The sequence below is a fragment of the Globicephala melas genome, chromosome 1 (assembly GCF_963455315.2).
Source record: "Globicephala melas chromosome 1, mGloMel1.2, whole genome shotgun sequence".
Classification (NCBI taxonomy): Eukaryota; Metazoa; Chordata; class Mammalia; order Artiodactyla; family Delphinidae; genus Globicephala; species Globicephala melas.
In genome coordinates this window covers 50640975-50667855 of record NC_083314.1, presented here as the reverse complement: position 1 = coordinate 50667855, position 26881 = coordinate 50640975, and the positions used below count along the sequence as shown (strand labels likewise).

Sequence of the window (26881 nt, the reverse complement as noted above, 5' to 3'; positions counted from 1 at the left end):
GATAGTAACGATGACATCGGTAGCAAAAATGGAAGGGAGTGGGAGAGGTCAGAATGCAGTAGAGCTACAAACTCAGATGTGGCCACCAAAGCAATTTACTCTTTTTCTAAATAATTTAATAGGTGAGCTATGTTCAGCTACTCCTCTTAGGGGGAAAAAAAAAAAACTAAACAGGGATGATGAATATCAAGCTCATCTACATCTGGTAGGAAATCCCAGAAAAGTAATTCCCAAAGTGCACTGGTTCTACAGCCATCCCATCTCTGCCCCCACCCCACCCCACCCCCCAAAAACCCAACAAAACTATGCAGGACATAGGTTAAAAAAGACACTGTCAACATGAACAGGTAACGAGTCTGCTCCCACATTTAGGGTACTAAATGGCTGAGCATGTGCTGGACAAACGTTCAAGGATGAGAGGGCCACACTCTTCTTGAATCAAGGTCCCTAGAAGAGCTTCTTTGTTCTGGAGTGAGTACATGTTACTATTTTTTAAAGATTAAACCAGAAAGTTGGTCCCTAGTTTTCTGAAGTTATTCAGCACTGAGCTACAATTTTAGCAAAACACTTACTATACCTGCACATATTCATTTAGCAGTTTCATATTTTAAAATGTGATAAATTACAGAGCTGATTGTTCATATATCTGCATTTTCAGGTCCCCCACAGGCAAAAGCTTGTAAGTCAATCAACATCTAATTAACTGTTTTAACTTCTCAATAGACATTAATAATACAACTTTATAGTTATATTACACTTGATACTTTTCTCAAAGTGCTTTCATATACATTACCTCATAGCTATCAAAATGATATGGAACAATAAAGTTTGCTTTTTTTTTAAGAAAAAGGAATGTAGGACTAGGTTTTTTAAAACTTAAGTTGTTATTTCTTTATTACAAAGTGCAGATTGCTGTGTCGCTGAGGTCTGTCCAAAAGAATGACCCCATATAATTTTTTAAATTACTGAGTTCTACTGAATGCCTGCTTTGCTAGTGTTGCCATTACTCAACATTCAAGTCCCTTAAGGTCAGGGAATGCCAGGAAGGTGTGCTTTAGAAAGTGTGCAGCACTGTGCAGACTGATTGTCTGAGCCTTTTTTTTTTTTTTTTTTTTTTTTGCAGTGTCTCACAAGGCAACAGGAATGGTGGAAAGACCCCACAATGAGAAAGTGAATAAGACCCAACTCTAGCCTTGGCTCTGCCACTAATTAACTGCTCTGAGAATATGGGCAAGTAACTTAACCATCCTCTCTTCCAATTTCTTAAGCTGTAAAAAAAAAAAAAAAAAAAAAGAGTTGGGGTATTGCTAGTGTTCACACAGTGCTGGGTATCTGAAACACCTGGAGAGATTCTTGGAAAGCACACTGGCTGAGACCCAACCCCACGGGGAATTCTTGATCTGGGGTGAGGCCGACGCATCAGGTTTTTTGTTGTTTTTCTTTTTTTAAACCCCAGGAAATTTTGTTGCACATCCTTGGCTAAGACTCACTGGAATAAGCGTTAATAATAATAGTAGTAGTAGTTAACATTTATGGAGTACTCATTACATGCCAGGCACTCAAGCTAACTATTCTACACACATTATCTCATTTAATCCTTACAACAACCCTGAGGTAGTTACTATTATTATCCCTGTTTTCCAATGAGGAAACTAAGGCCCAGAAAGGTTAAGTGACTTGCCTTCTAGACTGGCTTTAGAGTCTAAACTCTTAACCACTATCTAAACTGTATCCTTGAAGCTCAAAATCTCCATGATTTTGTTAAATAAATATGGGTGGTGCCTTAGGAAAGTCAGCATTTTATTAACTGGGCACTATTTTACTAGCTAACTTGCAACTGAATTGTAAGAAAATTCTAACTTAAACCCCATAATTCAGCTGAGAAAGGGTCTCCACTATAAGAACCTCAATGTCATCTGGAGAAACACTGAATAAATTTCTCAGGGCCAATTTTTTTTTAAGGCTATATCTCTGAAAATCATGATGGAGATCTGTAGGAAAATATACACATTTTTACACAAAGCCTTTTAAGAAAATACTTCACGTAAAGCACAATCAAGATGTATTCTAAACACTGCATTTTAAGGTAGTAAATCTAAACTGAAATCATATTATCTGTGCATGAAAAGACTGAAGGTGTGGTAACCCCAAAGGTATACAATACGTATAACCACTTTAGAAAGTTTTCAACACCTTGTAGAAGGGCTTTTGCTATCTGCTTTGTTTTCAAACTAGATAAGAATTAAATTACATTTTCAGTTTCTAAAAGCAGTTTTCTCTGCTTTGAATTCAAACTTTTAAATTTACCTATGGTTATTTAAAAAATCTGGTCCTTTTCAAGTAGATAATGGAAAAAACCTAAGTTACACTTTTATAGTAAGTTGACAGTGCCTCTTTAACCTGAACCCTGAGCCCTCAACTCCTGAAGTTACACAGTTAAAGCATCACGTGGCTGGGTGTGCTACAACAGTCAATGCTACTCTTGACAGTAATGAGAAAAAAATCCATTCTGTTCATGAACTTACTGAGCACCTACTGCGGACGAGGCAGAGCCAGGTGCGGCACCTGAGAAAGACCCAGCCCCCACCCTCAAAGACTGTTCTTCGATGAGAAAACCAGGGAGCTTAAATACACTCAGTAGTGTTCCTCCAAGGCTTATTTTCAGAGCACTCAAGGAAAGATCCCTTGCTTTAAAAAAAAAAAAAAAAAAAATCCCCTGAAAAACAATTAGAATCCCTCAAGTTGCATCCACAATGACAGGGATAAACTTAAAAAGCAGCATAACAATATTCCAAAGTTTTAGCTTTCCCTGCCCCACCCTTAAAAGGCTAATTGCTAAAACGATTTCAAGTTTATGGAAATATATGATGAAGGAGAGTGGCGAAGAAGAAGGTAGGAGGACTGTTGGTTTTTAAATCCAAGTTAAAGGGAACTCTTCCAACCATTATAAGGAGATTAGCCAGATCACTAGTTGCCTGTGCTCCACCAGTAGGTAACAGACAGACAGGGATCACCCAACCCCTGAAAGGAATGCCCGGTATTGTCTCCTCCCTTCTTATCCTTCTCTTGGCCTGGGACTCCTCTGGAACACCCACAGTAAGAATCAGTTCCTTTCTTTCTAATGAAAACTAAATTTCCTCCTTGGTCAAAGATGCCAAACTCTATCCAAAACGCTTTTCCCCCCTTAGTATTCTAGCCCAATTAGTATAATCTCAGCAGTTTTAAATTTCATTATCTGCTGCTGAGCAAAGAAGAGAATGAAAAACTTGTATTCATATATAACAATACTGCACTGAAGAGCTTTCCAGAGAGACTCTCAAAGGGATAACTATACACTTATTTGCAAAACACCCTTGATAACATGTATCATTACCTCCATTTAATAGATTAAGAGATGGGGCTATGGCCTGACAGTGGATCGATGACAGAGCCAGGAAGAAAACTCACTGTTCATCAATGTTGAATTCCTATCTTCCTAAGTTAATATTCCTTTGGGAGGAAAAAATGTATTTTTTTTTATATTGCGTTCTCCTTGGAGGCAGGAATGGAGAGGGCATAAAGTTTTAAGAAGAGAATGAAGTGGTCACTGGAATTAGACCTGATGTCGAAAGTACTAATAATATCTAACCAATTAGACTTGGTTCTAAATTAAGAAGTGATCCTAATTAACTTCCATAACAACAACTGAATAGGGAAGGGAAAGGAATCATTAGGTTTCTGGGATCTAATTGGTGTCCCCCGAAAATAACTTGCTCCTTCAACTATGCATTCTTAAAATAGAGGTGAAATGATAAAATAAATATCAAAGAATATTCCCAATATGATCTTTACAAACAAGCACAACAATTGGCAGGGGGAGTATGTGAGAGGAGAAAAGCATGTGAGAATAATTTAGGGTGATTCATTTGAAACTGTAGAGTGAGAGAATGCTTCTCCCTATTCTCCACCTAGATTGGGTCTAAGGTGATAAGGGAGGGAGGGGAAACAGCCATTAGGACCAAGCCAGCTTCTCCACTCAGTCACAGACCTCTAGGCTGACCACTGGATTTCAAGAAGACACCCTTTCCCTGGCATTTTAGTTGATAAAGAAACATATAGCTGCTCAAGTCCTTTGCCGGTATGTCAGTATGCAGGGGCACTGTAACAGAAAAGGATTCCCCTGTGAGACCTGTACATGACCATTGTTTTCAATAATGTTCAGTGTTGGTTAATGCCCTGAATGCTGCCAGGAATAAAGGAAGACAGCCTGCCCAGCAAGGGGGAGAAAAGAATTACCAAAGAGACTCCTATGCCTATGGTTTACAAGATAGGCACCAACAAGCAGAAAGCCAATCCTGATCCATTTGGAAACAATATACTAGCCTGGGAGAAGTGGCTTCTGCTAAGTAATGTAAGATTTTAGGAGAAGGCTTCAATCTCCCTAAATATACTTCCTAGCATTCTTTACCTCCTGTACCAATTAATACACCTATGGAAAATAGGACAGAAGCATACTGACAGAACCACATTTCCCAGTTTTGCATCTAGCCATCTGATCTGCAGTTCTTACTGCAGCAGTGACCTGTGGAAGCGAGGCTAACAGTAGCTTCCAACAGCCTTGAACAAAACTTCTCTTGGCACATTCCCAGCTTTCTTCTGTCCCACCCAATAAGTTAGATGAGTTGGAGCATAATCACCATTAGTACCTACTGGGGCCCCAAGTCAATTCCCTTCTGTGTGGTGCAGAATGAGTGCCACAGCCAACGCACTGTCTGGGCACAGTCCCTGCGGCCCTGCTGGAGCAGCCCTAACCAGCTCACATCACTCCAGGTAAGAACGGGCTGGATTTGGTTCTTCATGGCACGACATATGCATGTTCCCTGATGTCCCAGTGCAGCTTCCAATCCGGTCCACAACTGCCCTGCCCCCATCTATTTTCCCTCTCCTATGGGTTTTGCTTTTTGTTATTTTTGAGATGAACCTGTAAACGTGAGAACTCAGAGATCTGAGGTACTTCACAGAAACACACTCAAGTATCAGTCTTCCACTTTTTGAAACGAGAACACAGGAAAACAAGTCCCTTTTCCTCTCCCCTCAGAAATGTGTGCATCTTCCCACCCGGCTAACGGTGGCTACCTCTGCACCACATCACTGATTTCCTGTACACATGACAGTAAGTTGTTAAGGACAGGGTTTGCCCCGGGCACACCAGCAGCTGCAGAAGACACCTGCAGCTCCTGCAGGCTGAGTTCCAGTTTGCTCACAGCCTCGCGGAAGGCAAATTTGTTGCGAGTTTGGGGGATGCAGTCCACATAGCCTGAGCAGTAGTCGAGCAGCTGGTGTCCAGTGTCCACCAACTGGCTGTTGGGCACAGGTTCTGTGATTGCACTGGACAGTAGGTCAGCACATTCCAGCAGGGCCTCCTTACTGATTTTGTCAGCTGAGATTTTCTCAGCCACCTGTCTGGTTTTTCTCAGAGCCACTTTAGTACCTGCTGTGCCATTGGCCATTTTCGCTGGTGAGATGGAAGATGTGGGCAGAGGCACTTGAGGTGGAGGCATTACAGGCCTCCCAGCTTTCCCACTGATGGGCACTGCCCCTGGAGCCGCCTTCTTCCCTCCCTCCTGTGTTTCTGACGTGGGCTCTTCCGTGGAGTCTGAGCACACGGCCGGATGCTGCAGTAGTCTCACCCCTGGCGGCGGGGGTGGGGCACACTTTGGTTTTACCCGGCGGGGTCGGTCCTTGTCTCCAGAGGAAGTGACCTGATGCTCAGACAAGAGCTTGAACTTATTCCCCTGAGAGTCTGTGCCGATGAGCTGCACGTCAGCTGGAGTGTGCTTCAGAGTGGGTGAGATAAGGACTGGCACTTTGTGGTTGTGAGTGGTCGGGAGGACCGCCGCAGCCTTGGCCGGGGCAGCCCAGCCTGTCTGCTCGCCATCCTCTGGGACTCCAGCCATGCCAAGTCGTGCCCCACCATTCCTCTCTCTGCTCTTGGGGGCAGCTGCCACTCCAGCCACCCCCAGCCCTGGAGAGTCCTTCTCTGTAATGGCTGGATCCCCAGAGGGGGTTCTGAGAGGAAGAGCGGTGGCTCCTCTGGGCAAAAGTTTGGCTTTTGGTCTCTCCCTGGTCGGAGCGGCACCTTCCTCTGATTTTTTGGGAAGCATGTCACTGGCCCTATCCACATTCTCTTCTGGCTGAGAAGAGGTGGACACTGTCCTTTCCAGCTGGAGTTTGGACCTCTGGCAGTTCCTGGGAAGGGTCATTGCCATCCTATCCTGCTCTGGAAGCCCTGAGGACATGGAAGATGTAGAGTTTGACCTTGGAAAAGGCTTGGAAGTGTCATCACTGGCTGTGGGTTTACCTGCTCGTAAGCCCAGTGTCTTTTTGATTAAGCGTGGCGTGAAGAAGCCTGTGATGCCAGACCACCCACCCACAGCAGCGCCACTGCCCCCACCCCCGCCACTGTCGTCATTACAGAGGTTCCTCTGTGCAAAGCTACCCCCATAGCACTTGGGTGGCACCAGATTCGCCTCTTGCTGGGCAGCAGTAAAAGAGAACCCATCAGCATGCTGTAGAGAAGCAACAGATGAGAAGTTACCCGTGAGTTCATATTTCTTGTGGGGCTGATTCTCCATTTCTCGGAAGGAGCTGCTGCGTTTGGGGGGTGTGGGAGCATTTCTCTTTTTCATGAAGGAACTGAAGAAGCCTCCCTTCCTATCTCTGGTGAAGCATGTCTCTTTGGCATCTTCCAAGAGGCTGCTGGGGGACTTGTCTCTTTGCTTTCGAGGCAGTGCTGGGGACCCACTGGGGGCCTGTGCACTTCTAATGAAGCCTGATAAAAAACGGCCAATCAGTAATGTGAAAAATAAGAAGTGACTCATTTGAGTTACTAAGGCTGAACTGTAAGAGTGCTGTTGGCATCTATTAAATGTCAAGTGTTAGCAGGACTCAGAGAAAACTAATAAATACATTATCATTTCACGCTATTGTTCCAAATGCAATATGGGATATAAACGGAAAGAAATAATCCGCTGGTTTTTACCTCGGCATTCAACTTTTCTCTAGAAACTACAGCACAACCTGGCTTCATCTATCAGACTCAATGAAGAAATTGTTGCCGGAACTGTAAAGACAGTAACTATTTGGGAATCAGGAGTTTAGGAGATGGAGTGGGAGGCAGAGTTGTATGCTGGACGGACAGATCAGGACTACTAACACTGGCAATGCAGAGCCGAGGACTAGAGTGGTAAATAAAACAGAAGCCAGCCACACTTTCCTCAGGGAAAATGGGCAGGAAAGTGGAAATAAAGGCATCATACCCCAAGGCTCTTTAAAAAAGGCAGTTTGACTCTACCTGCCTACGGACTCATTCATACCTGGTGCTGAACTGGAAGCAGAATTTTCTGTGGCATCTTGTGGCCCTTCAATATTCTCCTTGTTCTCCCCCTGTTTCTTCAGCGTCCGGGTCTTAGAAGGAAGTATAGGTAGTCGGGGCAGATATGGAACAACAGATGAGGAGGAGGCAGCTCTCCCAAGCTCCTCGGCTACCTCTGTGAGGAAGGCAAGGGGAATAATAAAAAGAACAATTTCATGACCAAAAAATGGGAGTTTCTCTTTTCAGAAAGGCATACAACTGAGAAGAACTGAAGAATGGAGTATAAAATATGTAAGTGGAATCACACACTATGCACTTTTTGTGTCTGGCTTCTTTTGCTCAGCATTCTATCTGTAGACTCATCCCTGTTACTGCATGTGGCAAGGGTTTTTCTTGTTGCTGTGTATTGTTCAAATGCATGAATACACCAAAATTCATCCATTCTCTTCTTCATGAATATTTGTTTCTAGTTTTTGGCTATTATGAATATAGTGCTAGGGACATCCTATTGTACTATGTGTCTTTGGCTTCAGTGTTATGCACGTCTGCTGGGTATAGGAGCAGGTAGGTCACAGGGAGCACATAAATTCAGCTTTGTTGGGTCTTGCCAAACCTCCCCAAACTGGCTGGACCAATCTACATCCCCACTAACTTGTATGAAGGTTCTGGTTACCATGCATGCTTACCAAAGTTTGATGTTAGTTTTTTTTGTTTGATTTTAATTTTAGCCATTCTGGGATAGATGTGTAATGGCCATCTCACTGTTTTATTTTGTACTTCTCTGATGATGGGTGATTTTGTGTGCTCATTGGTCATCTGGATATCCTTGTTTACTAAGCGCTTGTTCAGAGGTTGAACAAAGCAAGCGGATGTTTGCACATATTTTTATTTTCAGGTTGCGCCTTGCATAAAAAGGAAGGTAGATACAATCCATTCCATTTCATGCCAGTGAAGCAAATGAGGCTCCTGAAAATGTGTTCACCCCATTAGTAAGCCTCAGCTGATTAAAAGCAGTCATGGGTTTTGCAGCTTTTACTAATAAGGCAGACATTGCTATTCATTCCTGAACAAAAATGACGTATGGATCAATTAAATTGTGAATTTTTGTAATTAATTTACAATTTTTTTTGGTAATTATTTTTCAAAACTGACCCCCCACAAGCGTGGGTACACGGCACATAACCCAAGCCATGCCAGTGAGATTCCTTTCTCACAGAGCAGCTGCGAGACAGACATGAGGATGCTGACAACTGTGTTCTATGCCACCTGGAGGATGAGATTAACGCAGAAACAAACGTAAAGAGATATTGGGTGGGTGAAGGTGTGGGAAGGAAAGAGAAGAGGGAAGGAGACCTGAAGCTATTTGAGTCCATGGCTTCAAGTGACCCTGAGGTTAGCGCCATCCCTGCTTTTCCATGGTTTGGTTATGAGGCAATAAATCCTCCTCTTGTTGCTTAAGAAAAGTTTGAGCTAAGTTTCTTTCACTTACAACTAATATACATCCTTTTAAGGTAAGAACTGTGTCTTATCTCTATGTCCTCAGACCTAGTATAGTGCTTACCACAGATTAAATACTTAATAAAATGTGTGTTAAATAATGTTAAATTTTTTGCTTAGCAATTTTTAATTGAAATTAGCTTTGAAAATTGATACGGTTGCTTTTCTAAAAGAATATAACATTTTCAAGAGAAGCAGAAATATTTAGCTAAGGATTCAACAGAAGTTAAACGTTTACACAGAAGCACCCAATTCTTTGACCAATATTTACGACTTCTACCACTTTGACTGCATAGGATATAAAGCAACAGAGGAAAGAAGACTGCTGTGATAGGCAGCTGCTCAATCTGGCCCAAAGGGCAAGCTGTGCCCTCCCCAAGCTGCGGAAGTTCCATACATTAAAGGACGAGGATGAAAATACTTTTCATTAAACTTTGGTGTTGTACTTCCTCCTTTCTTCTTACCTAGACATGATAAATCACTAAGGAAGCAGACAAAAATCAGCTTAGCTGATTTCCTCTTCTAACATTTTTAACTTGAACTTAAACAGTAAGTTCTCTGTTCAATTATGAAGGAAAAGAAAAATTTGAAAAGTATGTATACAATTCTGGAACTACACCAAAATGTCTAACAGGCAAGTATAACTAAGAATTGTTTGTTTTTAGCTCTCTAGGAATAGTCTCCCTCTGTTTATAACAAGTTTATTGTTTCACTTTTGCAGATAATTTTAAAGAGACATTATACACAGAAGTAGAAAACTTCCTGTATGTGTCCATATACTTGTTTGTTTTTTAGATAAGAAAAAGATTCTCACTATTCATAGCTTAACATTCTCATTCTAAACTTTCTGTGTCAATATATTTAAGAATATCATTTTAACTACTCAATTACATGGATATAATAATTGGCACACTATTTAGATTGTTCTTAATTTTTCAATATTATAAACTAGACTCTGATGTAACATCCTTACAGCTAAATCTTTGTTCATACTCTTAATTATTTCCTTAAGATCTATTTCCAGAAATGGAATTTCTGGATATTGCTTTTATGACTTGGTTCTGTCTTTATAGGTGTGGTTTAGAGAGTTGAAATATTTTTCATTCTCATTTTTTCCTCTTCTCTTTCCTGCATTGTGTTAATGCTTAACCGCTGAACTTGAACTTATACTCTTCCTGAAAAGACTGAATTAATTTCTAATTAATATGAGCTAGAGACACAAATATACATCTTAAAATAGAAAAAAAAAAAAGCAAAACAAGAATAATAAAGGCCAAGAATTCAGTATCTTGAAATGGAGTCCCAAATTATAAGAATCTATAATTTTTGAAATGTTTTTATCATCCCCAGCACTCAGAACTAGCCACCATTGACAGTAAATCACCAGATTCTCACCTTCAGAAATGCTGGAGTCATGGAACATGGTTTCAAAAGCTTGATGTGTTTCAGCAAAAGAGGGCCTGTCGGCAGGGCTCCACTTCCAGCCTATGTAACAAAATAAGAACAGTATTAAAAGCTTCTTGCAGGAATTAAATATTCAGGGGCACCCTGATGGTGAGTTCCATGCATTAGGACACATGCTTGTTAAAGCAGAGTTACAGCAAGTTCACAATGATAGTGAGGCAGCTGTTTCTTAGTTCCAGACTCAGAGGTGTGATGAACCCACTTCCTAGGGCCAATCCTTCTATGTAGCCTCAGCTCCTATTCCCTCTACTATAGGGATGCAGAAGGGTGGGGAGATGGTTTAGAAAATGACAAGTTTTCTTCCACTGGAAAAATGAAAAGTAGTAAAACCTGTCTTTAAACTCACTCTTATAAATAATCAGTTGTACACATTCAGAAACATAACAGTATATCAAAGGCGGAGCTTGGAATTCACAGTTGACAAAGACAGGGCAGTAGGCAACAACAATGCTCAATGGGAAAATAACAAGACATATTCAAACACACTGCAGTTTAATTCACTACTCACCTTCCTACTTTCTCATCTTTAAGAAGTCAGATGCTTTTATTCATCACAGAAGTCAATTTCATGCATTCTCCATAGTCTTTAACAATCATTTTACGTAGCTGAAAGCAGCCCTCCCCTACCTAATCTCCAAACCCAATTTCTTATTATCCTATTATATATGCAAATGTTTGTGGAAAATTGGGTGAATATTTGGGCCACAGAGAATGACTCTTTGGATTCCAATAAGACTCACTGGTAGAGCATACGATATCCCAACAGGCTGATCACTGACTAACTCTATGTCATGAGGCTGGACACAATCTTACAACACTGAGAGGAAAAAATGTTTTCAATTTTGTTAATCATCCTGAATTGCTCACTTAAACCTTCAAAATTAAAATATGCAAAAATACTCACATGCTCTCATAAGTTCATACACCTTAGGGGGACATCCTTCAGGCTGTTCCATTCGATATCCTTTTTCCAGCAGATCATAGACCTGAGACAGGTCAATACCTGGATATGGTGACATTCCATATGTAGCAATTTCCCACAAGAGCACCCCAAAAGCTGCAAAAGGGATGAAAAAAAGAGCTTTATATTTCTTCTGATTTATTATTTATTTTATACCATTAGGTAACTTCTCTTTCAAATTGTGGGTAACATTCACACTATTACAACATTAGTATACTCTTATAATTCTCACAACATGACTTGTTCTTCGAAGATATCTTCCACAGGAACACTTCACTGAGGGAACACTTCACTTTAAAGACAGTTTTCTTTAGATTTCCCAATTTTTATTTGGATTTCCTTTACTTCAATGAGGGAAAATAAACCATGACCATATAAGAAGTCTGGGGCATAAGCAAACTATTCTTAGAGCAATTTACGATCTATTTAATGAATTTCAGAATTTTTAAGTCAGCTAATACTAGAGGAATAATATAAAAATGGACTCATTTAAAATCAGATAAAATTCACATGTGAAAAAAGAATTTGCTTGATTTTCTCACAGGTTATTCCTGAGTTTGAGATTTCTGGTAAAATATGACCTAGAATCCTCAACTATTTCCACTGGCCCACAATCCAAACTTCTAGACTTGTTCTTTCCCCCGAGTCTCTACTAAATCATATTTCTTTTCAGGGCAGTAGAAACAAGATCAGTTACAAGGACAAATTCTAGATGAAACTTCATGCCTTCCTTGAAAAGAGGTTGCTACTCTGTGTCACAGTGCTCTAGAAACAAGCAATAAAGCCTAATGTGGAAAACAGGGAGCTTCACAGAGAGGATCATTAGAACTTCAGTGCAATATAATACCTAGACTGTGAGTGCTCTGAAGGCAGGGACTTTTTTAACTTTTTTCTTTACAACTTCTTTCTACGGTAAGTGCCTCGCAGATAGTACATATTTAATAAATGCTTGCTGAATGACTGAAGAAGGACGGGTGTAAAGGCAAAGGATACTGATCATATAAAAGAGAACCTCTAAAGAATTAAGCATTTACTTATAAAGAAAATGACAAAACACAGAAAAACGTCCCTTCCAACCTTACCCCAGACGTCAGATTTAATTGAGAAGGTATTGTAGGCAAGACTCTCTGGTGCTGTCCATTTAATAGGAAATTTGGCTCCAGCATGAGCAGTATAGGTGTCTCCAGTCATCAATCTACTCAAGCCAAAGTCAGCCACTTTTACCACATGGTTTTCTCCCACCAGGCAGTTACGAGCTGCAAGATCTCTGTGGGAAAGAGAAGCCAAATGTGATTCCAATCAGATGGTTCTGGAAAATGGTCATGAATGCTCTGTTATCGGTTCTTTGTGCTACAAGCAGAGTTGATAAGTAACTGTTGACAGATACAGTGTTTTATGAAAATTGCTGACATGGTAGAAAGCCACTAATTATACATCACTTGTAGAGTACTCATCAAGAGGAGGTTATGTGATGCCACAATAAAGCAGGCTTCAGAAAACGGGTTCCTATTTGTAAGTACAGTGGGATAGGTTTCAGAGGTGAGTGACATATGCTCTTCTACAAGGTTTCAAGTTCTTTACTAAGACAGAAAGCTATTTTTAAACTTAAGCCGCTAGATGGAGCAAAAAGATCTTGGATATAGCCTCGGGCAAAATAAACAGCTTTCTGTTCTGAGAACAGCAAAGGCCCCGCATTAATACTTTAATCAGAATACACAGTAGGTTTATAGGAAATGACATTACAATGGTCCCTGTGAAAGAGAAAATTACTTTCCTGAGTTATCTGAAAATTTGTGGGAAGGTTCTCATATTCTTTCCTTTATTTGCATGTCAGGCAAGGCAGCTTCATGGTTAATCATAGGCGATAATCAGGTTTTACACACCTATGGATGAAATTCTTCTTCTCTAAATACTCCATTGCAGAAGAGATCTGAGTGGCCATGTAAAGCAGTACAACTGCAGTCACCTCTTCTCGGTTGCATTCTCGGAGATAATCAAGCAAGTTCCCATAAGGCATGTATTCAGTCACAATGTAAAATGGTGGCTCCAAAGTACATACACCTGATAGTTCAAATAGAGCTTGCTTTATTAGTATATATTCAAACACTCCAAACCACTTTGGCAAGAAAAATGGACAATTTTTAAAGTCTAGTTCAGCCGTAATCTTTTCCTTTCTTGCCATGTCATTCTCTAAAAATAATGCAGCGAAGTTAAGAAGCTGGCTGATTGGAAGTCTCTGCTTCCATTGATATCACACTCTGGAAATTCACATGCATTTTGAGTATATGCCTGTTTGAGCAAAAGCAGTTACTTGTATTAAGGGGTCAGGACTACTGATACTTCTAGAGTTCTGTACATGCCCACAATTCCCATCCTCAACTGCATGCTAACAATGTTTATCTAAAAGTAATAGCAATTGTGCATATGTTGAAGGCTGTGTGAGCCCAGAATGTAATAATGCTTTTTAAAAAGATTATAACTGTTTCCATAGTTAAGGATTTCACTAATACATGGAGGACTCCTTGTAAAAAACCAAAAGAAACTACTTCCTTTGGGATAGTTTGGTGCAATGAACACCCGAAGAAAGTGGCCCTATTTTTAAAAGGCAATGGTTTCAGTCAAAGGTTTCTCTGTGATCTGAATAGGTGAGAAGCCAATCTATCACAGCACAGCACTTTCTGCTTGTAAAGGTAAACTGATGGGCGGTCACAATTTTTCATCTTAGTCCTTTGCTTAATGCCTCTTTATGACTATGATAAAAGAAGGACTTTAATCATAGACCTTTGCTTAATGCCTGTTTATTTTGCAAAAACCTTTGGGACAGTTTTTGGTTTAGTATCATTTTGAATGATTCTGAACTTTAGTCAGGGGCAATTACCATAAGCTGGGCAGTTTTATACATTGCAATCAATCCAGGTCACTGTTTGTTGGGTAATTTTTAAACACAGAGACTGCTGATTAAAACAACAACCATTTATTGAAATAGATTTGTACTAGGAGCTTCCACCATGGTGATTCAAAAGAAGGATTTGGAGATAACAGGGTATTGGGGGACAAGTATCTTTGAAGAAACCTATGGTTCAGGCAAGCGTCCTCACCTAGTAGTTGTACCAGATTAGGATGCTTGATTTCCTTCATCACTGCAGCTTCTTTTAGGAATTCCTCCACCTCCATAGTATCTTCCTGGAAAAGGGGGAAGATAAGAAAGAAAAAGAGGAAAGGGACAAGCCCCATCTTAATCATTTGAGTCAACTCACAATCCTAAAACTTCAGCTTTAAAAGGTGGTATCTTTTGAATATTTTAGCACTTACTTCAAGAAATTTTATCACAAAATAATATGCTCTATACAAGTCCAATTAAGAAAATGTCTCCTTGAATTTATGCAATATTTGAAACTGGAGTGAAATTTAGTAGGGTGAGTAAAATTCAGCAATCATGTCCTATCACAAGTGAAACACAAAAGACTTGGATAGATAACTCAGTTCTCTGCTAGTTTACTTCCCTAGATACCTCAAGCCTCTGAAAGAGGAGACAACAGTTAGCTGTTTACACATTTATCTTCCTGACAAATTCCTTAAGGAGCAAAGCATATCTGCAAGGCTGTACATACTGTTTCACACTCAGAACAAGCACTTAATAAGTGCTTGCAAAAGAACTGACTACTACTCATAGGTGAAGAGCAGTCCTTTCGAGTGACATGCCAGAGCTACTGAGGCATATGAGAAATCTTCAGAGAATGGAATGAGTGACAAAACTTGTAATTCGATACCAGGATGCTTAAAGGAGAAAGAGGGTGGCATCAGGAAAAAGATTTCTGTGAATATGAAGAACAAGAAAAAGTGATCTAATCTCATGGAGATGGGAGGAACAAGCAGCAGGGAGATAAAGGACAGAACAAGAAAAGACAGTGCCCATGATTCTCCAACAATGCATGAAGAATTCTGTCCAGCAGGGGTTGTCCTGAGGAAGGAAAGCAGCTTGCTTTGCTTTTACAAGTAATAATGTGCTTCTAACCTCCCACCAAGATCTACATCAACAGCCTCCAGAGACAAACCTTCCCCACACGTGGATTTCACTGCATTTCAGTGAATAATCTGCCCCTGCATTGTCAGCAACGGCACCAGGGTTAATCATCACAATTTGCTGATGTGCTTGGCACCAGTGGGTGGAAAGCATTGCAAAGCTAAAGAAGGGCAAGCTGATATTTCCAAGTGATTCAGCACAAAAGAAAAAGATGCCTGAAAACTGTAATTCTCAGCAACCCACCTTCAATGTTTTCACAGCAACCGTAAGGCTATATTTCTTCCAGACGCCAACGTAAACCTCTCCATACTGACCACCCCCAAGTTTGTGCTTCATGGTAATATCTGTTCGTTCCATTTCCCATTTGTCATGGATAGGGGACACACCGTAGACTGTAGGCTTATTACACTTGGGTGCTGGGTAGTGTAGTGTTGTTACCAGTCCATCAGCCACTGTGGAGTGATGGTGAACAAGCTCGGCCAAGGTGCTAAAGCGGCTCTCAGCAGTTACATAAACCTGGTGAGGAGAGTGGAGAAAAGCTAAACCAACCTAAAAGAGGTCATTATTTCACTGGTCTTAAGATACGAAAATAAGCAGCACTATTCACAATAGCCAAGACATGGAAACGACCTAAATGTCCATTGACAGATGAATGCATAAAGAAAATGTGGTACCTATATACAATGGAATACTATTTGGCCATAGAAAAGAACGCAATAATGCCATTTCTAGCAACATGGATGCGACTAGAGATTATCATACTAAGTGAAGTAAGTCAGAAAGAGAAAGACAAATACCGTATGATATCACTTATATGTGGAATCTAAAATATGACATAAATGAACTTATTTCTGAAATAGCAACACAATCACAGACATAGAGAACAGACTGGTGGTTGCCAAGTGGAGGGGACTGGGGGAGGGATGGAGTGGGAGGTTGAGGTTAGCAGATGTAAGATTTATATATAAAATGGATAAACAACAAGGTCCTATTGTATAGCACAGGGAACTATATTCAATATCTTATGATAAAACATAATGGAAAAGAATATAAAAAAAGAATGTCGATATATATATAACTGAATCACTTTGCTGTACAGCAGAAATTAACACATTATATACCAATTATACTTCAGTTTTAAAAATACTGATTAATAAAATATGAAAATAAGGAATTATCTATTGAGGTAAATGGAAGAATTAAACCATGATGGCAGGGAGAAACAGAACTTCAGTTTAATCTCATTTAAATCACTCTTCCTATGGTTCCTAAAGTAGCTCTAGTCTTGAGGGAGAAAAGCTTCCAAAATCTCTCTCTGGATCATCAAGATCACTGGTCTTCAAATATTTTTATGCAAAAAGACTACGGAACCCAAATATATAAGATAAAGGAAGAGAAACGCCGATTAAAGTAGGTAAGAGGGGACTGGCTTCCTGTAAAAATTTATGAAATACCACCTCAGAATCTTGCACAGAACATAATTTGAAAAACACTGATTTCAGTTTTTTTGGTAGGGAGAGGGTATTCAAATATCTTATAATTTTTATTTCATTAAGATGTGCTTTTGAGTGTCTAGGCCGTTTTACAAAAAGCCACAATTTTATTTCAGAGTTGTTAACAAAATAGTAGTTAATTTGTGATAAGCAGTAAGAAGTATAAAGTAAGATAGCACTCTTTGGGCCTTATCTCCAGGAGCTTGCTTATTTTTAAAAAAAGAAATTTCTAGTGTATACAGAAGAGTATACAATTAATAAATGGAGAATTGATGATTTCTATAAAGTGAACTCACCCATGTAAACATCTCCCACATGGAGCATTATAATATTACCAGCACCCAGAAGCCTCCCTCGTGCCCTCCCAGCTATTTACCCCTGCAAATGTAACCACTCTGCTGACTTCTAACACCTTAGATTAGCTTTGCCTGCTTGTGAACTATACCTATACAAATGGAATCACACAATAAGTAGTTTTGTGCCTGCTTTCTTTCACACTCAACTTTTTTTTTGTGATATAATTCATATATAACACCATAAAATTCATGATTTCAAGTGTACAATACAGCGTTTTTCAATATATTCACTGGTTGTCCAACCACTACCACTATCTAATTCCCGAACATTTTCATCACCCTACAAAAGAACCCCATACCCATTAGCAGTCATTCCCACTCCCCTCATCCCCATCCCTTGGCAATCACTAACCCCTTCCTCTCAGCTTTATGTGTATGAGATTCATCTATGACAGGGGTCAGCAAACTTTTCTAGAGGACCAGATAGTAAATATTTTAGGCTTGTGGCCATAGTGTCTCTGTCATTACTCAAATCTGCCGTAATATTGAGAAAGCAGCCATAGACAATACATAAACAAATGGGTGTATCTGTATTCCAATAAAATTTTATTTACAAAAGTAGGCAGCTGGTGGGTCACAGTTTTTCCTGAGAGTGTGTGTAGCAGTACTATGTTAATTTTGTTGTTGTACGAGATTCCATTTTATGAATATACCACAATGTATTAATTCATTCTACTGTGGTTAGACAGTTGGGTGTTTCTAGTTTCTGACTACTATAAATAATGCTGCTGTGAACATTCTTGTACATGTCTTCTGTACACATATGCACTCATTTCTATTGGGTATACAACCAGAAGTAGATCTGTTGAGTCTCTCTTACATCATCACTTATCTGATTCTATTTGGTTTCATCAAGAAAAAATACGTCTGTAAGGTGATGCAAAAGAGAAAGAAAATTAATAACTTACTATCTCCTACTTTTTACCAGCCATTATGTTTTATGGAAATTATCTTACTGAATCCTCACAAGAATCCAATAATATGGGATGGGAAACTGAGGCTTAAGTAAGGTCACAACGTTAATAAATGATGGAGTTACCCAGCAAACCAGATCTGCTTGCTTTAAAGCCTGTGTGCTTTTCCCCTACTATGCATATCACAAAGAGAGAAAGAGTGGAAGAAACAATTCAATCTAAATTTACTGTTCAACAGAAGAACTGACATAAGCCTATACTTTACCATTTATAAAGTAAAACAGTTCCATTCTAATATGGCCATTTCTATATGGTTGGCCTTTCTAACATATAAACTGCTAAATGACTGATTGAAATATTTATATTAACATACATTAATGATCAACATCAGTCTCAGAAGCCTAAATTCTTACTCGGTAAACTTTCTGGTAGAGATCATTATAATTTTCATAGATACAAGGTTTAATTTATAAATTCTACATAATGTACTGGATGCATATATGCATACTTATACACTGATGATGATGAGAACAGTTAACTTATACAGCTGTTTTCTTCATTCTTCACCTTCAAATCTAGCTCATCATTAAACTATTAACATAATACTGTTTTTAATTTCCATTACCATATTCTTTTGAAAAGAGTAAGTTCTCTCTCACATGCCAAATAGCTCAAACTCACGTCAGTGATTAGTTTATTTCATATCAGACATAAAAACTATATTCTTTAGTCGTTCTGAATACTGTTTCTAAAGAGCAGCCAGTCCACACCTAGAGGTGGCTGCCAGCCAGTCTTACCTTGCCATCTGTGGTGGTATTGATCCTGTAGTGATACACACGCCCCTCATACCTGAGCGAGATTGACAGCTGCCCAGGGCTGCTCTCACTTTCTCGCACCAGGAAGCTGCCATTGATTAGACTGCTGAGTAGATACTCTGCTGCACTGCGAGACACAGGTCCATGGTACCAGGAGTGTTTCTCCAGGCTGTTCACTGGGGTGATGTAGTTGCTTGGCACCCAGCCTTGGCCATTCTTAGAGCGAACTTCACTCCACTCACCATTCTGGTTGTAACCAAGGACTCGTAGCTTTTCACCTGGCCAGGAGGTCATCACAGAATGAAAGAAAAGATGTTAAGACTACCTCAAATGGAAGCAGTCTACTGTCAAACTTAAAACTCACTGAAAAATGAATCAAGAACTTTTAAGCCAACAAAATTTTTAAAAATAATGAAAACTTGGCTGTCACCATAGCCTGATTGATATCTTTAGCTCATAGCTTAAACAAAAGCAGCATAGTTAAGAGATGGTTTTCTGACATTACCTACAGAGTTTTGAAGGTTTTTAACCAGAAACTCCATGTATGCAACTAAGGTAGCATACAAAGATAAAAAGGTTATTCAAATGTCTGGAAAATGACACAGTCTCACTCTTCAAAAAAATGAAATTAATTTTTTCCTCAAAAACAGTCTGTCAGGGAATGTATCTTATATATGGTTCAGTGTTAACCACAATCAAGGATTAGGGATAAGACATGTAAAATACAAAGTTACTTCTAAATTTCAGTTGGCACAAAGGCTACAAAAACCATCAATGTAAAAAAAACAAAGAACAAAAAGGAACCGACCACAGAGCTTTCAGCAACATTTTCAGAAAGAAAAGTACTTGGAGGTGGAGGTGGGCAGTGAGGACTCCCGAAGCACAATCTTTTCCAGGACTCAAGTTTTAAAACAGAATTTCCCAATTTCCCTCCCATTCCCCATGATGAATTAATCACCCTTATCTGCTCCTCTCAAATTAGTGTGCAGCAAAGGGAAGCTGAGTCTGAAGTTGGAACCCAAGACACAAGTTACTCGGAGTTATCTTTGCTATCAACTTCAATGTCCTTGATCTAATAAAGCTGTGAACATCAACTTTAGACTCCCCAAACATACACCCTGCCCCTGTACTTGCAGCACAGGCAAAACAGGGAAGGTGAAAGAGGTATCATTAGTGATAAATAACTTAAAGAACCCTTATAAGGCCTTAGGCTCCCATATCTGAGAGATGCAAGCTTTCCTATAGAGTTCCAGAGCAATCAAAAGCATATGGCTCAGTAATTATCAGGCAAAGGCTGTTGAGGAACAACTCAAAATTACTATTCTGGCAGCCATCTAACTTTTTTCAGCAGTCTACAGAAATGTTTGTCATAGGATAACTTTCTATTAGCCCCTACCACCTCACCCAAGACCCTGGGATGTGAGACATTTCAATGAGAAAAAACATGAGTATATGCATGTGCACATGCACACACACACATACAAAAAATATATATACATATAGGTATATAGTAGTGTACGGGCATGTGGTGGTGGAAATGCATGTGTACTGATAAATACTCCCCAACCATATCTGCAGAGGAAAAAAAATCTTACTGCTGCCAGAAAAGCTAAATAAGACTTGTCAGTCTGTAGTTTTTCTCCACTACTCTAAGAGAATGAGAATTACAGACTAAGTTCTTTACCAAGTACATTACTGTTGCTTCCTTACAAAGAAATGATAATGACATGTCATCATAATCAGGATACAGTCAAACTCCCTAGGTTTTTGGTTGTTTGTTTTTCTCTTTTTAGCAGTTAGGAGGAGAATTTTCCACTCTGGAAGTTTTGAATACCATGGAAATTGACAATGGATATAAACATTGGCCCTATTGCCAGAGGAATCCTGGGAGAACTTTGTTTTTTAATTCAAGCAAAATATCATCTTTGAAGAAGGAACTAAAACAAGTATTGCTATTTTATTTTTAAAATATTTTTCTTATCTTTTAAAATCATAAATTAGCTTTAGCATGACATTGTTTTATATTAATAAGAACCTGGATAAAAACCTGGCATTTCGTAGGTTTTAAAAGAAATCACTGTTGGTCATAAGATAACGGGAATCACACTTCTTGGGCTGCACACTAGTAGTTGCCATTACTGGTAACTGATGAATCAACAGGCTTTCTTTATCAATGTTTCCTTGGTGACTGAGCTATCTTGGAAAATAACTGACATGAAAATTATATTTAGGAAAGAATGTTCTGAGTCTTCACTTCACCAACTTCTCCACTGAAGCATCTTAAGGTAAAAGAGTGTGTTGTAGCCCAAAGAGACTACCTACCACGCAGTATAAAATGCTTTTGAAGTCCTTTGTTTTATCCTAAACCTCTGTGTAAAATTTTCCTCCCATCATAAAACACAGCCCCCCACACATGTACAAATACCATCACCAACCTGCTGCCCCCAAAACCACCCAAAATCTTTAAGTAAATTGATGTTAGGAGATAATAATGCGCTTTACTTTTCCTGTACTTTTGAAACCTCCTTGCACATGTACCTCTGGGAGATACCTACACCCCAGTTTGAGAAACTCAGTTTTAAGGATTTCTGTTTTTGAAGAATCTGGCTGGATTTTAAAAATTGATGTATATAAAAATTTTATTTTAACGGTAACATTCCTTGAGTGAAGACCTGTCTTCTTAATTTGGTATATGCACTCCCATTTAATACCTCATTCTGAACCCTTACAAATAAAAAGAATATGTTCGACAAATAATCACTGAAGTTACATTTTCATTTAGCTAAAAATTATCCTGAATCTTATTTTTTCCCAGTAGGAAGCTTTCATAAATGAAAAGACAAGAAAAGATTAAGCAGATTAGCAATCCAACTCACGTACACAATGAGAATGTCCTATACTATTTCCTTCTCAAAACAGTTTCACTTTTTCTGTCCTTGTTCAAAAAACCAATAATGGTTGGTTTTACCTGGACATGTTCTCGATGTTCCCTTTGATAAGAATTTACTACTGAAAATAAACTACTACTCTGTTGAGAGTGTTACTACTATAGAAACCCTTCCTACTAGTCCTTTCACTAACCCATATAAACACAAATGAGAGGTAAGTTGTCTAGGCCAGTGCTACTCAAAGCAGGTCCACAACAAGATGCTTGTGCCAGAATGTGAATCACTGGATTACTTTCTTCCTGCTGAAAGTCTTGTTCCAAAAAAGGAAAATGTCAGCTGAACTAAATAATAAATAGTGTACTTAGCAATGTAGTTGTTTTACATTTTGAGTGAAAGTTCTTAATCTCAGTGCAGACTGGTAACGAATGGTTCTCAAATAGGCAGTCAGTCCACGAACAACACTTAGAGTAGCACTGGGGTCTGGCAACATGTCATCTTAGCCACAGTCCAGTGAGAAGAGGTGTACGGTAAACCTTACCTTTGTGGCAGGTGAATGCTGGCATATTACGTATAGTACAGAATTCTGAGAATGAGTAAAGTCTATGTATATATCGTGTGGTGTTTTTTCTAAAGTACTTCGTCTCATTTTAGCCTTAATAAAAATCCTATAAAGTAAATAAAGTGGCATTATCCCCTACACAGGTTTAAAAAAAAAGAATGAACCAAAGGTATCTGGGCCCAAATTGCCTAGCTAATTTTAGTCAGAGGCAGAATCTAGAATACACCCGTTTATTTCTTAACCACTAATAAAAACTGAAAAGTGAGAGGATGTTACATAGAAGCTCACCTTTAGTGATACTCAGTGTGTTATCACCACTTGCTACGAAATCATAAAGTGCAACAAAGAGATTAGGGTCACTCTCAGTGGCTCCAAGCAAGTTCTCCTTGGAGCTCCACCTGATGGCTTCATTCAGGGCCTGGGGTTCAACATCACAACCATAGGGGCGGTGCAAGGCTTCTGAAAGACATAAAGAGAAAGGAGTTCACAGGAAGTCCAGGAGATGGAAATTCATTTGAATTCAGTACATACACAATATTTTAGCTGCTGGCATTATACTGATGGCTCCAGGGTGGAACAAAACTGTTCACATAGTTGTGGAGTCATAAAGAAAGAGCAAAATAGCACCATCTCCTAAGCAGGAGAGAAGTCTACTTGTTGAAAATACAACAAGATAGAGAAAAGAACACAAAACGAGCATTTAGCTGTTATCTGCATTAACCAAAATCAGAAATAAATGAATAGGAAAGGCGCAGTTTCCTCAAAATAAAAAAAGAAATCTCAAAAAGAAATGGCAGTTCATTTTATAAAACACACAAGATATTTTGTCTAGGTGACAGTGGTTTTAAGAAGGAATAGTTATGTTTTATAAGTCCTCCCAAAGTACCTTTCTCCCCTTACTCTCTCCATATAAAACAAATTGTGGAAAAGATAACAGAGATTTTAAGAAATATGTACAGATTGTATTAATCCAGACCTTCCATTTACATATAGAAAATTACAGAAATAGTGCTTTTAGAAAAAAATCCTAAAATTATCTATTAAATAACAGAAAAATATTTTGGTTTAATACAAAATATTTTTGGCATCCCAAAATACCTTTGTGTTACCATGCACTGTCTATAATGTAACAGCTTTCAACTGTTAACTGTTTTAATGAAAAAAATTTTTTACCCTATTTTCTTTTCCTAAGTGGTACATTTTTATAAAATAACTAACTTAGGGCTCTAGAAAATACTGCCAGCAGTGGACATGATTTATTGAGTTTCTATCATGTGTACTGGTTGAAGCCTTGTAACACCTGGTTTCTTCCTCAAGGCATTGTGGTTCTTAGATTTAGTTATACTACACAAACAGGTGATCCCTATACCATCTTAGTTAAAGATCACCTGCTTCTCACAGTTCAGGATGATTATACAAAAAATACACTCATCTTTCAGTAGCAATGTTCTTAATCACTAAAAACTGGTTTTTGTGGTAATCTGCCACTATCCAACTGCCTCTGTCATAAAAACAACACTTTTCTAGTATGTCTCTCTCTCCCTCTCCTTCCACTCATTTTTAATTTAAACTTGGTTTTATCATACATGAAGAAGAAAAACCCTTGAATCTGTGATTTTATTTCTTTTCCAATCCATTCCCTCCTCTCCTTCTGTACTGCCAATGTCTTAGTTCAGATTCCCATCATCTCTCACCTGGACTACTGCCTCCAGTCTTGTCTCCCTCAAATCCATCCTCCACACAGCTGGCAAAGTGATCTATTTAAAACAAAAATTTGACCATGTCACTCTTAAAATTCTTTAATAGTTCACCATCAAGCTAAAATCTCTTTAACATGGCCTACAAGGTCTCTTATTATCAGATCTCTACCTATTCCTCCAGCTTCACCTCTCCCCCATTCCACATCTCAAATTTTACATCTGAACATACACCACGATGCTTCCTACCTTTTTGCCTTTGTTCACATAGTCCTATCTACCTAGAATGCGAACTCATTCCACCCTTTTTTTTTGACTGGCTGACTTCTATTTTTTTTTTTTTTTTTGCCGTACGCGGGCCTCTCACTGTTGTGGCCTCTCCCGTTGCGGAGCACAGGCTCCGGACGCGCAGGCTCAGCGGCCATGGCTCACGGGCCCAGCCGCTCCGCAGCATGTGGGATCTTCCCGGACTGGGGCACGAACCCGTGTCCCCTGCATTGGCAGGCGGACTCTCAACCACTGAGCCACCAGGGAAGTCCTATTCATTTTATTGATATGACACTCAACTCCAATATAATCTCCGCTTGGAAGCCTCACATGCTCCTCCTCCCTGTGCTCACAAAAGCATTACACTTGCTGCAGTAACACCTCCTATCTTTATCCTCAATTTATGTTCGTCTCCCCAACTTCACAATGTGCTCCCTGGCATAAGAACTGTATCTCTTTTCTAGCAAGAGTCACATAATATGTGTTCAGTAACTGTTGACTGAATGAATAACCAAATTACACAAAAATATAAGTGACAGGAAACAGTGAGATGCCTTTTAAACTTAAAATAGCATTAACCAATGTTTTTAAAATGACTTCATAACCATCTGTATCATATAGGCAGAAATTCCTCTTATAGGTTGGATGTTCTTCTAACAGTTTATTTCACTTCTTCACATTCCTTCCTCCTCTTTAAAAGAGTATATTTTAAAAATTTCACAGCTAATTAAATTGTTTTACATTAAGAATGTTACAACAAATCTGAAGATATGTCCATATGTCCTGAAAAGTTAATTTGAAATAGATTACCTTGCTTCTTGTTTAAATGCAGAATTATAGTGAATAGGAACAGCTGTATTATATATACTAAGATAACAAATTAGGATTACCAAACAAACAAAATACTATATCATATAAAACATGCTTCAAACTGGTCTCAGGTACTATGTTTTTCTCCATTCTAATGAAATATTATCTACTCTAATGGAATTTCCATTGGGCTACTTTATTAAAATGAAAAGAATTGCCAAAAAGAAGTACAGAGAATATTCTAATATTTTTTAGGTTCTATACTGAATATCACATGTTCCATCCACAATGATAAATGTTTCTTGCCAGTGATAGTGGTAACACATTACAATGTTTTATGATTATTATTTGGTTTAATGATTGTCAAACAGTTCAAGTATATTTCCTTCTTTTTAGATAAAAGAAAGTGCCCCTTGTTTGACATTATAAGAGGAACAAAAATCAAGGGCAACAAGAACTTCTGTACTACCAAGTCAGAAACAGTAATCAAGTAGACACTGAAGCCAACTCTTAAATCCTATAAGGCCCAAAACAACAAATACTGTATATTTATACCTTACTTTGTGAAAACCAGTATATTTAAAATCTAAGATTTACAAAACTAATGATTTTAGTGAACATCTACTATACAGTACGCACCATGCTGGGCCTCAGAATATAAAGATTAAAAATCACAAATAACATTATTTGGACTTACTATAAAAAACTAGCATCCATTCTTTCCCCCAAATGTGCTGCTCTCACAGAATTTTCCACCTCAGTTAATGGCAAGTCCATCTTTTCAGTTCCTCAGGCCAAAAACCTTGGAAGTTTGAGTACAAACTGTAAGATAAATAAGCTCTGGGGATCTAGTGTATAACACAGTAATTATAGCTAATAATACTGTATTATAAATTTTAAAATTGCTAAGAGACTAGACTGAGATTGTTCTTACCACAAAAAAAAGAAATGGTAATTATGTGACATGATGCAGGTATTAGCTAATGCTATGATGGTAATCATCTTGCATTACCAAAGTGTACCAAATCAACACTTATGTATTATTATACCTTAAACTTACACAATGTTACATGTCAATTATATCAATAAAGGTGGGGAAAGAAAAACAAAAAACCTTGGAATCATTCATGACTCCTTTTTTGCTCTCCAATACGACGACATCCAATCCATCAGGAAATCCTATTGGCACTGCCTCCAAGAATGTATCTGGAATTTATCCATTTCTCACCCCCTCCACTACTACTGCCCTGTCACCAGCATCATCTCTCAGCTAGATTATTTCACTAGACTTTTAACTGATCTCCATGCTTCTTATCCTAGCTCTCTACTGACTATTAACACACCAACCAGCTTTTAAAGCATAAGTCAGATTGCTTTACTCCTCTGCTCAAAACTCTTTGATGGCTCCTTATCTTGGAATAAAAGCTAAAGTCCTTACAAGGGGCCTGCAAGGCCCTTTGCAACTTACCTTGCCCAATTCATCTTCCTACTATTCCTCTCCCATTTTACCTCATTCTGACTACTGGCATCCCTGCTGTTGCTTGAACAAGACAGGCACACTCCTACCTCAGGGCCTTTGTACTGGCTTTTCCATCCACCTAAAACATTCTTCCCCAAGACATCCACATGACACTTCACTCAAATGTTACCCTCTTGGTATGGCATTCTCTGACCATCCTATTTTAAAATGCATCTACTCCTGACAACACTTCCACATCCCCCACGCCTCCTTTCCTAATGTATTTCTCTCCATCACTTTTTTTTAATATGTTTATTATTATT

General features: G+C 38.9%; 1 protein-coding gene across 4 annotated transcripts in view; it reads right to left on the bottom strand.

The window, feature by feature from the left end:
* Window positions 1-298: 298 nt before the first annotated feature.
* ABL2 (ABL proto-oncogene 2, non-receptor tyrosine kinase) overlaps window positions 299-26881 on the bottom strand; it is a 112204-nt gene continuing 85621 nt past the window's right edge. The window contains exons 2-13 of one of the 4 annotated variants that reach the window (XM_030875346.2): window positions 24020-24082; window positions 22614-22784; window positions 18861-19156; window positions 15544-15816; window positions 14375-14459; window positions 13160-13337; window positions 12359-12543; window positions 11220-11372; window positions 10247-10336; window positions 7356-7529; window positions 6578-6811; window positions 299-6268 (exon numbers count right to left, since the gene is read on the bottom strand). In XM_030875346.2, coding sequence (XP_030731206.1) covers window positions 5112-6268; window positions 6578-6811; window positions 7356-7529; window positions 10247-10336; window positions 11220-11372; window positions 12359-12543; window positions 13160-13337; window positions 14375-14459; window positions 15544-15816; window positions 18861-19156; window positions 22614-22784; window positions 24020-24082 — 3059 coding nt within the window. In that variant the 3' untranslated portion in view covers window positions 299-5111. Of the gene's footprint in view, window positions 6812-7355; window positions 7530-10246; window positions 10337-11219; window positions 11373-12358; window positions 12544-13159; window positions 13338-14374; window positions 14460-15543; window positions 15817-18860; window positions 19157-22613; window positions 22785-24019; window positions 24083-26881 lie in introns of all 4 variants that reach the window. The other 3 variants (XM_030875343.2, XM_030875348.2, XM_030875344.2) reach the window with 3 other exon arrangements.